At 57.0% G+C, this 11630-nt stretch overlaps 1 protein-coding gene across 1 annotated transcript; it reads right to left on the reverse strand.

Annotated features, from left to right (window-relative positions):
- Positions 1-2141: 2141 nt before the first annotated feature.
- HBEGF (heparin binding EGF like growth factor) lies at positions 2142-9530 on the reverse strand. Its single transcript, XM_051631574.1, has 6 exons — positions 9131-9530; positions 8807-8980; positions 6198-6375; positions 4069-4224; positions 3855-3947; positions 2142-2656 (listed from the first exon to the last, which is right to left on the reverse strand). Exons 1-5 carry the CDS (start codon positions 9528-9530, stop codon positions 3875-3877), a joined length of 981 nt encoding a protein of 326 aa, XP_051487534.1. The 3' UTR covers positions 2142-2656; positions 3855-3874.
- Positions 9531-11630: the final 2100 nt, after the last annotated feature.

The raw sequence follows: 11630 nt of genomic DNA on the forward strand, positions 1-11630 counted from the left end.
GGCTGTGCACACGTTTTGTGACCCATAGTCAAGCCAGGGACAGGTGTCAAAGGGATATGAAGGGAGACTCCAGAGGTCACGATATGTAGTCAGTGTCAGGGGTAGCTTGACACTGGCAGTCAGGAAATGCTACGGCTAGTGATGTGTTCGTGCTTCTGGGTCTATGCCTGGAGGGATGTGCAAGGCCAGGCTGCTGGAGCCCAGGGCCAGCCTTCACCAGGACACCTACCTGTACTGTTGGCCAGCTGCCATGGTTAACCACTCCTGCTTGGGGGGGATGGCAGGGCAGCTCTACTGGCACCTCATTCCTGCAGGCACAGGTAGGTGAGCAGCCAGCCCCCCAGCTCCACAGTGCATGGGTATCCTGGGCAGAGCCCCTCATTCCCCAGCCAGGCTATGGGGCATCTCCTGTTTTGCAGTTATAAGCACAGCTGGGCTAGGGAGCTGCCCTGGGGGCTTCATCCCTGCCTTAGCCAGGAAGAGAGCATCTGTAGGACTGTCAGCCTCCCCCAGGCAAAGCAGGAAAGGCAGCCCACCCACAGATCCAGCCAGCTTCCCACTCCACACATCTCCAGAATATGCTTCCCATCTCTTGGCCTGTTAAATTTCCATGTGGGTAGCCCAGCCTGCAACACCAGCCCACAGAAGAGCAAAGTGGACCAGAACACATCCTTGTAGGTAAGGAGGAAAGCAGAGGGCAGCTGGGCTCCAGGCAGAAGTTCCAGCTGACTGCAGGAAGCTTCCAGTGGAGCTATTCCTAGTGCCTGCCAGGGTGGCCAGAAGCTCTAGGCATGTGGAGCTGCCTGCAACTAAAGGCAGAAAAGTGGCAGGGGAGCAGGTTGGGAATGGGAGCAGTAGCAGCACAGCAAGGCAGGAAGAGAGCCAGGTTACCTGGAGCAGAAGGGCCTCCTGCACAGCAGCTGGAAGCATCATTTGCTTAATAGATGTTAAAAAAGGACAAAGTTTGGAGTTTCTGATTGAACTGGCACTTCCACAGCAATAAAGTTCAGGTTTGCACAAAGCAGAGCCAGAAACTTGTTGTTCTGGCTCTGGAACTTAGGCCACTGCAGCTGCTGGGGCTTTTACTCTCCAGGTGATAACAGACAAGGGTGCCCACTGTAACCCACTCGCTTCCCATCTGCTGTAGTAGTGTACTTTAGCCTTACTATCTCAGGAAGCACTGGAAAGCCAAAGTATTGCCCTTTTGCTCCTTCCCATGCCCCAGGTTTTGCTACCACAAAACGCATCAGCTGTGCAAAAGGGATGAACCTACACATTCACTTCCTAAGCTATCCCTCCTCCAGTGAGCATAAAGCTTATTTCATACTTTATCAAAGCTAAATTTTGGCTAAATTAGGCCACAGACTATGCACTGCCTGGCTTTCGTGCACATAGAAAAAGCAGGAGTGGAAAGCAGTAGCTTAGCACTCCCCTTGAAAACTGAAGTTTGGCATCAGCCAAAGGGAAAGGGGCTGAAGGAAAGCCAGTTTCCTGTGGGGGGGAAAGGCCTTTCTCTGTGCTTCAAGGCTCTCTGCTAGAGCCAGTATCTCACCCTGATCTAAGCTCCCAGTGGGGAAAATCAGGGCAGATAAAATGTGATTATGGGGTTATTTTTCCTGCAAAGGCAGGAATCCATCCAGAACCACCATCTGAATGGAATGACCCCAGCCCCAGGAGCCTACAGCCCACCCCAGGAACTGCTGGGTTCCCCTGCAAGGGAGGTGTGAGTCCACTTCTTAATTTTTTTTTTTAGCCAAATGCTGGCTTAAAAAACAGAAATCGGTCCTATTTGGATCAATCAGTGGCCAAAGTGGCTTAACTCATACCAGAGGCAGCCTTGCCTGAGCAGACACCCAAACATCACATTCCTCACAGGGCCTTAGCTGGGAAAGCTGCAAACCTCCAAAGAAACAGAGACAGGGCAGGCTCCTGCAGGAGAGATCCTGCCAACAGCCCCTTGCACCACACAGCTCTACTGCACCCCAAGGATGGCATCAGCCCACCCAACAACCCCTACCACACACTCAGGATCTCTGCCACTGGCTGCAATACCCCATGAGCAAGGGCATACTGCATATTCAGAGGTCTGACTCCTTTCCACCTCTCATTACCTCATTAAATTAACAACCCAAATGTTTGTAACAAAGTGTTATTTATTAGAATATTACATCGCATTTAAAAAATAAGGGCAGTCTAACTCTGTCACCTTGACCTACGTGAAGGATGCAGGGCCAGACCTACAATAAATATAAATACTATGTACAGTTTATCTAAAATAAATATATAATTTAAAATGAAAAATCTCTTGTTAAATAGCTGTTACCCTCCCACCTTTCCTGTGCCTAAGCAAGGCCCGAGCCCCCTCTCCCCTCCTTTCACAGTTTGTTCCTGGCACTGCAGCAGAGGAAGCTGGTGAGCCCCTGGCCCTGGTGGGAGCCCCTGGCCCCGGCGGGAGCCCCTGGGCCCCACTCCCGGCCAGCGAGCGCCTCTCCCCAGTCCCGGCCCCTGGTGCAGCCCCGGGGCTCCACGCGCAGCCACAGCTGCCCCGCCAGCCCCAGAGCGGGGCTCCTGCAGCTCCCGCGGGCTCCAGCTGGGCCTGAGCTGGCTCCGCGGCTCTTGCCTCTCCCGGGAGGTAGAAGTGCGTCAGTGCCGAGCCCTGCAAGAGAGCACAGGAGCTCAGGACAGGGTCCCTTGGTGCCCGGCCACCGAACACCCCTCCAGCAGCAGCCACTCGCTGCCATGCGGGGCTGGACCTGGATGCAGTGGTGTTAGGTCATAGGCTGGACTTGATGATGTTAAAGGTCTTTTCCAGCCTTGGCAATTTTGTGATTCTGTCACTGGAGCCACAATGCAGAAGGAGTGGTGGCCAAGCATCCCACCCCATGTCCATCATGCTTCCCTTCCAGGTATCACCAGCACTTTTCCCCCTATCCACATCCACCCCAACGATCCTCAGGGCAGAAGGGACAGTGATGAAAACGTTGTGCTGGCTGCCCTTCCCCAAAATTCAACTCCTGTAAGCAGCTAAAAATCCCCCCCCAGCAGCATTACCAGCATTACAGAAATTCTGTGAAGGCATTATTACATCCTCCCAAAGAACAAAGCTTTGGCTTTAAAAAAAAAAAAAAAACACACCAAAAATCAAACAAAAAAAACCAACAAAAACCTAAACTAAAAAAAGAAAAAAAAAAAAAAGAGTAGCTATAATACATATGGGCACATCTAACGCCAGGGTTTGGACCAGAGTAGAGGAAGTCTGCAAGCTCTCCAGCACCCAGACAGGGCCACTCCTGGGCAGAGCCCACTGCCCAGCCAGAGTAACACCACGTGTGGCTGGCTGCAAGATTCCCCTGCGCCCAGCTGGAAGGCATTACGCTGGTGCAGGCAACAAGCAGAGTGGGAGTGAAAAGGAAGGGTGTTTATATATATATACACACACATATATATAAATAGAGGCAATATCTAACCAGGGGAAGTGACTCAGAGGGTCAGGGAGGGAGCAGAACAAGTGAGAAAAAAACCAAACCAAACAACAGAAGAAGCTTCCCCCCACTGCCAAACCTCCCCAAAGCATGCAGTGAAAAGGCAGAGGAGGGACTTAAGGTTCCAGAGGAGGAGATGATGGTGTTGGAGATGTTTGGAACAGGGGCTTGAGCAGGAACGGTAGGAACAAGAGCTGAAGCCCCATGGGGAAGCCCAAACTCCTGGGCCAAATCCAGCAAGCTTCTTCTCCAGGCTCAAACTGCCTTCAGCTCCTGCTTGGCTCTGGCACAGGATCCGCGTAGCATCCCAGCCAGCATGAACAAGCAGAGTCCCCAGATGCCCACCAGCCCCATCCCTGGCCAGGGGCTCACCTCACCAGTACCTGGCATCCTCAGTGATTCACAGTGATGCCCAGCTTGATTTTCTCTTCGTTTTCTACATCGTAGACACCCCTCTTGTGACACCTGTGAGGCCAAGCAAAGAGATGCTCAGGAGTCCCTGCCACCCTGCCATGCAGGTTGTCCTGGTTTGAGCCAGGGCCTTCCTGGGGATGTGGATCTGGTGGCTCAGCCCTGTCCCACTCACCTGAGCATCAGCAGGGCTGCAATGATGATGAGACACAGGGAGGACAGGATGACAGCAACAACAGCCAGTGCTGTGGTGTGGTCGTACACACTGGGGGGGTGCTCCACAGGCAGTGAAAGGCCATGACATCTCTCTCCATGATACCCTGGCTGGCATCTGGGAGAGAAGAAAAGTCTTAAAAGTTGTTGTGGTGGAGCACAGAATATCATTGGGTTTTTGGTGACCAAGCACAGAATGTCATTGGGTCCCTCACATCCCCATGGAAAGCAGCTGCCTCTTTGCTTAGCCTCAGCGAGCACTCCACCTGTTCCATCTGGTCCCCCTTCCCAGAGCTGCGAGGTCTGGTGTCACCATCACCGCCCTGCTACTGGTAAATTAAGTTTATTCTGCCCCAAGCACCAAGTGAGCTCTCCCCCAGAAGAAGGGACTGGAGTCTGTGCTCCTCCCAGGCAGAGCCAAGCTGTCCAGACCACCTCTGGAAGTGGGGAAGTCCCACACAAAGGAGCAGAGAGGCAGTTGGGCTGGAGCTCAGCACTTCTGTCTCTCAGAGCAGGATGTTCCTTCACACCCTACCAGCCAGAGAGGTGCCACCTCCCTGCAGATTCAGGAGGTTACTCATGTCACAGAAATAACACTCCTCAGCAGAGCTGTGGGGCTGCCAACCTCCCCATGAGCCCAAGCGCACTGATGTAACCAGATAATATCTCTCTCTATATATCCAGTGCCACTAACACCCAAGCTTATCTCCAAGATGGGGTCTCAGCCCAGCTCTGCTGCCAGGCTCACAATGCCACGTGCCAGTGTCACACCACAGACAGGTTGGCCACAAAGCAGAGATGCAGGACACAGTCTGACAGCATCTTCACCCCACCTCACACCCCAGGGACAAGCCCAAGGAAGCAATGATCCAGGAGACCCTGCAACATGGGCAGCCAGCCACCAAGAGCATGCACAGCTGAGTGACAGCAGCCAACACCAGGCCTTAATATCAGAGGGGACTGGGGCTGTTCCTAAAAGCCTTGAAAGCTCTAGGGATGGGAGCCTGGGGATGGGCCACCAGGCTGGAGAGCCCCAGCCAGCCACCACACCCCTCTCTGCTTGCCTGTGTCCCCCAGCCCGAAGGATGTGGGAAAGGCAGGATGCTGGGCAGGGAACACCTGGCTGTCCCAGCCCCAGACAGTGGGTGCTGCACCCCACACCACACTGGCTCAGAAGCCAAAGCTGAGCCAGCAGAGGTCTCTTCTTGCTGGCAGTCCCAAGCCCCCTGGGCAAGGGCCCAACTTCATGGCAGCTTCTAGGCAGAGAGAAACTAAGCGGTTCAAGGAGCTATGTGGAGCCTGATCCCTGCAGATTGCAGGGTGAGGGATCTGCTGAGCACCATAAGCCAGGGAGCTATTATCTTCCCTGGACTCCAGGCACAGAGATGCGTGGCTCAGAGGACTGATAGCAAAGAACAAAGCCTCTTATATATCTGTCAGCTCAACCCCAGCTCACATCCGCAGGGATCAAATGTGCACCCCTGAATATTTCCCGTGGTGCTGGTCAGAGGTGCCCCAGCAGCAGGCAAATGCTTTCTTCTCTGCTTGCCTTGTCTAGTCCCTGCCCTCTACCTGCATCGCAGGGGGAGGTACACAGCCCTGTCCATCAGGGCCAAGGGACAGCTTGAGCGTGGCTTCAGCAACTGTTCCCAGAGGTGCTACCTTCAATCCACCTTGCTGGTGCAGAGATGTTTCTCCTGCCTGCACCAATACATCCCAACAGCCACGGGAGCCTGAGCCCTCAGCAGTGAGGGACCGGGAGACACAAGGTTATAGAGGCAGGATCGGGTCTCGCAAACCAGACCTGTGGGAGACCTTGGCTACAAGACCCCAGCCCTGCTCACTGTCCTCCAAACCCCACCTCTGTGGGTCTCCACTCCAGGGGGATGCTGAGTCTAAATCCACAGCAAATTTTGGTGGGGGATGGACGTTGCCCAAGAAGCACAAGGAAGAGGCCAAGTCAGAGCCATCCCTGCACAGACAAGGAATATGCACTAAAAATATCTCCTCCGCTCTTCCTCTGCCTGGCTTGGAGAATTGAAGGAACCATGACTAAGGATCCCCTGGCACAGGCACACGCCAGTAACTCACATGCAGGAGGGAGCTCCCAGCTCTCGGATGTATTTGCATTCGCCGTGGATACAGAAATCCTTGTACTTCCTCAGGCACGGGTCTCTCTTCTTCCCCTGGCCTTTGCCTTTTCTTCTTTTATTCCCGTTCCCTTTTTTCTTGGGAGTAACCAGGCCTTGAGGCTTTGACAAGAAAGCAACTGGAGAACAATTTGGGAAGGAGAAAACAGCAGTTAGATCCCCTCAGTGCATCAGTTGAAGACAAGTAAGAGCAGCAAATCCTGGGCTGCTGCAGCCAGCTCAGCCCTGGCACTCCCACAGCCTTTTGTGCAGTGACCTGCCCCTGAGCAGAGGGCTTTTTTTCATTTCTTTTTTAGCTTCCAACAAATATCATGGCCTTTCCAATTCACAAGAACAATTCTCAAGGAAAGAAAAAAATCGGGGCAGGGAGTGGGGAAGCACTGAGTTTTATGTCTCTCAAATGTTGCCATTATGAGCACCAGTTTCCACTGAACACAGAAAACTGCTAATTGCCCCTTTATCTAGCTTTTACTTCCCTGATGAGCTCAGCCTTTTGCAAGACCCTATTCATGGCTCTGGTGGACTCCCCTTCCTGTGGGTACAAGGACGCCTTGAGCACCCAGAGCAAGTCTGGCTTAATTTTTGGTTTTGCAGAGCCAAAGAGATGGCAAGGGCAGGGCTCCCACCAATTACAAAGGTGATTTTGAGTTGCACTGCAGAGACAGGCGGCTCTTGGTTCAAGGCCAGCTCCCTGCTGGGTTGGTGGGAACCAGAGCACTGAGCTCCTCATCTGGACACAGATGAGACCAGCAACATTACTGGAATGGTTTTAAGATGTGGAGATGCTCAAAAAATCAGCCTCCAGCTTGATCTCGCAAGGTGCCAAGGATGCTAGAGAGTGCTCACTGCTCTGAAAGGGGCTTTGCAGCTCCTATCATTCCACAGTGCTTTATTAACTCTGGTGAGCCCAGGGAAACATAAACTAAGCCCTGCATTGCTTGTGGAGGAGAAGGCAGCTGAGTCTAACTTGGCAAGTTGTGACCTGCCTAATTTCTTCTCAGCCACTTCCTGATATGGCTCCTCCCTGGCCAGCACCTCTTGTGCTGCTGTACACCAGTTGTACACCTGGCAAAGTCATTTGGCCATTTCAACATCCTTCACACTGTGCCTAGAGAAAACTGATACTCCAGGAAACTCTGTGGCTTGGAGAAACCCTGGTATCCGGGTGAGGCCCAGGGCTCTGCCCCAGGCTGGCAGCAGAGGCTGTCCCCTCCCCTGTCGCTTATATCCCACCTGCAACCAGCAGAAACACAGTGCTGCTGACCCCCACCAAGCCACCACCACTGTCACTACCCCTCCTCCCCAGGGCTTTGTCCCTTAGGACAGCCAGAGAAGGTTTGGAAGATCTTGCTGGTAGGAAAACTGGTCCAGCCCGGGCGAGCAAGGGAGTGCCGCTGCCCTCCCCCTACTCAGGCACCCTGAGACTGTGACACAGAAGAGGCCTTCAATACAAAAGGCAGATTTTTCTGACCGCAGCTCAGCTCAAGGCATCGAGAAAGTGCAGCCTCAGTAACCTAACACCCCTTATCCCCTCAGCCCAGCCCAAAGGCGCAGGCAAAGGTCAGCCCACACGTGCCAGGTTTCTTGCTCTGGGACAGGGTCCCCTCCTCATGGAGATGTACAGAAGAGCAGGCTGAAGCATTCCTCTGCCAGCAGGAGGGGTTACAGTGTGCTCCGAGTCTTGCATCCCCTTGGATGTGAGGGGGCCAGAATGATTTTGCAAGTTTTTTTCACAGTTTGATGGCACAGCCAAAAAGCAAATAAAAGCATTGGGGGGAAAGCGAGGATTAATTATATGGGGCAAAGCACACTGCTCCTGGTGCCAGGTTACTGCCCTTGGCACGTCACATGTGCAAGACACAGGTACAGGTCACCTTCCTCAGCCTGCAAGGAGCCCCATCCCATCCCCGCGAGAGTCCCCGGGACACTCTCTCGTCCCAGGCCAGGGGAGAGGAGCCATGCATGAATGCCCAGCGAACCTAACAGAGCGACAGTGTCCCCACCGCCCCCATAGCGGGGACTGCCAGCTGACTAACCCTGCCTAGGTATGAGGAGCAGCCGCGTGTAGGCGGCGAGTGAGTCACAGCGATCTTCTCGCTGGTGGCCACCATCTGGAAGGCAGCATTGGCCCTCGGCACAGGCCGTGCACCTGCGGAAAGGGGTTGCCGTGCCCCCAAAAAGAGTTGGGGCACCCGGGAACCCCTGGGACACCCGTGCCAGCCCCTCACACAAGGCGAGGAGCTGCCAAAGCCAAGTTGCTCCCTGCTGGTGCCGCTCGGGCTGGCCCCACGCAGGGCTGCCGCCACGCAGGGCTGCCGCCACGGGCACTCGTTATCGGGACTCCGCCGTAGCTCCCTCCGAAGCGGAGCCGGAGTCCGCCGAGGCAACCGCGGGGCGAAGCCGAACTCAGCCCGGCTCCTCCGCGCCCGCCCAGGCTCCACCGCCTCTAGCCCACCCTGCCGGACAGCACCGGCCCCGCCCCCGCCCGGACCCCCGCCTGGGACCCCCATATCCCGGCCCAGGACAGTCAACCGCTCTGCTCCCACGTACCTCTCGGCAGCTCGCTGAGCGCATCCCCCGAGGCCGCTCCGCCGCCCTCCTTCTCCGGGCTGCCACCGAGCAGCGGGGCAGTGGCCGGGACGGGCGCCCCGCCGCCGCCCTTGTGCAGCACCTCGTTGTGCAGGTCGTCCCGGCCCAGCCCGCCCGCCGCCGCCGCCGAGCACACTGCGGGGAGGGGACATGGTCAGGGGGGCGGGCGGCCCTGCCCGGGACCCCCACCCAGGTCCGGGGCCGCGCTGGCTCTGCCCGGGAACCCCCAGCAGCGCCAGTGCCGCTCCACCTAGGATTAGGGTCCCCACATGCCCGGGCCGCCACCGTCACCCTCGCCCCAGCTGGGGCCGCGCTGCCCGTGCCCGGCCCCAAGCCCTCCAGTGGGTCCGTACCCGCCGTTAGCAGCGCCTGGATCAGCACAGCCCGCCCGCCCATCACTCGAGTCCCCGCAGCCCCACTTGGCCTCAGTCTTGGTTCCGGCCCCGCTCCGCCCGGCCCCGCTCCGGCAGCCGCTCTCCCGCGCCGCGGCCCCGCGGCGGGTAAAGGCGGCGGGCGGAGGGGCGGGGCCGCCCCGCCCCCGGGAAGGGCTTCCCCAGCGGCGCGGGGGGGTCCCGCTGGCCGGAGGCCGCCGGGGCTGAGGCCGGAGGACGGTTCCGTGGATGGGGCTCACCTGCAGCCGCCGCCCCGGTTCCACCCCCTGGGGTACTCCGTGCTGCGGCCCCATCTGCGTGGTGGGGGCCGGGGGAGCTGCTGATGCCTTTGGGGCTGCGCTAAAGCTGGGGAGGGCAGGAGGGGCTCAGGGAAAGCAGCCTGGAAACTTCGCTGCCTGGTCTCAGGCAGAAGTGGAGGATTACGGCATGCTGACGCGGGGTGTCCACTGGCTGGTGGGACCACTGCCAAAGGGGACCTGGGGGGTTTTGAGAGAAGCAAGCACACCCCACAAGAAAGGTGTTAGACAAGAGTCAGGATCTCAGAGTTGAAACTTCCTCCTGGCCTCAGTGACAGAGTGACACCCTGATAAGGGATAGACTTCCAGCCACGTGCCACCCTGTGGCAATGGGAAGAAGAATGTTGGTGGCAGCTTGAGATGGTGACAGAGACCCTGTTTTGTCCTAAAGGCCACCTTTGAGCCTTGATGGAGGCCTGACTGGTTCTGCCATGGCTTCATCTTACAATCCCCTCTTAGTCGGTCACTGTCCTTGTCTCCTCCATCCCAGCCGCTGTGTTTGGAGGCTGCCAGCATTTCTCTGTCCCCTTCACTGCACTGGTTACAGCTTATGTTTGGCCTCTTCCTCAGCCCAGGTGATGGCCCAGAAAACGCTGCTGGGCAAATGCAGTCTTTTCCCAGCTCACATTCAGGTCAGCAACAGCCCCTTGCTAGTTACTCGAGCTCCTGAGACCCCCGACCCACTGCCGGTTTGGGATCAGCAAGCCATGATTAAATATTCCTGCCATTGTTGTTGGTGTCTCCAAGGAATACCACCGGATTTGGCAACCCCCCTGATCACACCCTCCTTCTTGCTCAGACTTGACTTTTGCAATTGTTTGCTCGATGTTTTTCCTTCCGCCTCCTCCAGCTATCCACAGCCCAGAGACCTTTGGCAGCAAGCAAGGCAGGTCAGTGGTGGCCCAGCCGAGGGACTGCATCTCTGGGGAGCCCCGAGCAATGGCTCCATGGCAGGTTTCTACATGGGGATGGTATTTTTCCCCCTTGTCAGTTCCTTGCCGTGTTCCCAAGGCCAGGCATGCGCGGGTAGCATGAATGGGCAGCATTTGCTGGCTGACCTGCCACCTCAGGAGAGGGAGGCGCTGGCTCACATCAGCTGCCAGGGAGGTTGTTGGCAGAGAGGGCTGGCAGCGGGCAAGAGGGGTGGTTTGCAGGCTGCCTCCCTGCTTCCCTGTCCCTGCCTCCCTGCAGCCACCCCACACCCTTCCTGCCTGCACCCCACTGCTGGCCATACACCACCCCATGCTGGGGGCTGTGCTGAGGCAGCCCCCACAGGAGGTGGAGGTGAACCCTCATGAAGGTTTGGGTGCCCTGTGCCCTCTGCAGCTCTCCTGCTGCTTGAGGTCTCCCCATGGTCCCCAATTCAGCCAAGGGCAGCCCCTGCCCACCACAGCATCTGTCTTCAGCACACGCTAGTATTGCAGAGCAAAGAGCCTGGCAGGCACAGGGAGTGTGGCTGGGGGGACATGGGGAGCATGGCTGGGGGGGGTGAGTGCTGAGGGACAGGTGGGTGCCAGGACCCAGCCCCATAGGCAGTGTTGGTCCCCCAGGAGGGTGGCCCTGGGGAGCACTGTAACAGTGTTTTGGGGATAGGAGGATGGAGCACAGGGCAGGGGTGCATGGCAGCCCACCAAGGCCACCCTGAAGTCTCCAGGCCTCCACAGCAAGGGGGACTGGGGGGTACCTGTGGCAGTCCCAAAGCTGGGGAGTGCAGACAAGGCAGAGCCAGGAGACAGCTGGCCAGATAGCAACCCCTCAGCTGTGACCCTTGTCACTGTCTGACCCCCACCACACTGCCTGACCATCCCCATGCAAAGTGAACCCCTTGCCCAGCAATCCCCCTCACACCATGAGTCCCCCAACATGTGCCCCTCACATGCCACGTGAACTGCCCCCCACTGTGTGACCCCCCTTCAGGCCATGTGACCTGGATGCCATGTGACGCTTCTATCGGACCCCCACCACACCGTGCCCCCTCCCCATGCCATGTGACCTCCCCCATATGTGACTTCCAATGCAATGTGCCCCTGCCATAGACCCCCACCACGCCATGTGAACCCCCTTAACTCCATGACCCCCATCACCCTATGTGAGCTT

The sequence above is a fragment of the Apus apus genome, chromosome 13, assembly GCF_020740795.1.
Source record: "Apus apus isolate bApuApu2 chromosome 13, bApuApu2.pri.cur, whole genome shotgun sequence".
In the NCBI taxonomy this organism is placed as follows: domain Eukaryota; kingdom Metazoa; phylum Chordata; class Aves; order Apodiformes; family Apodidae; genus Apus; species Apus apus.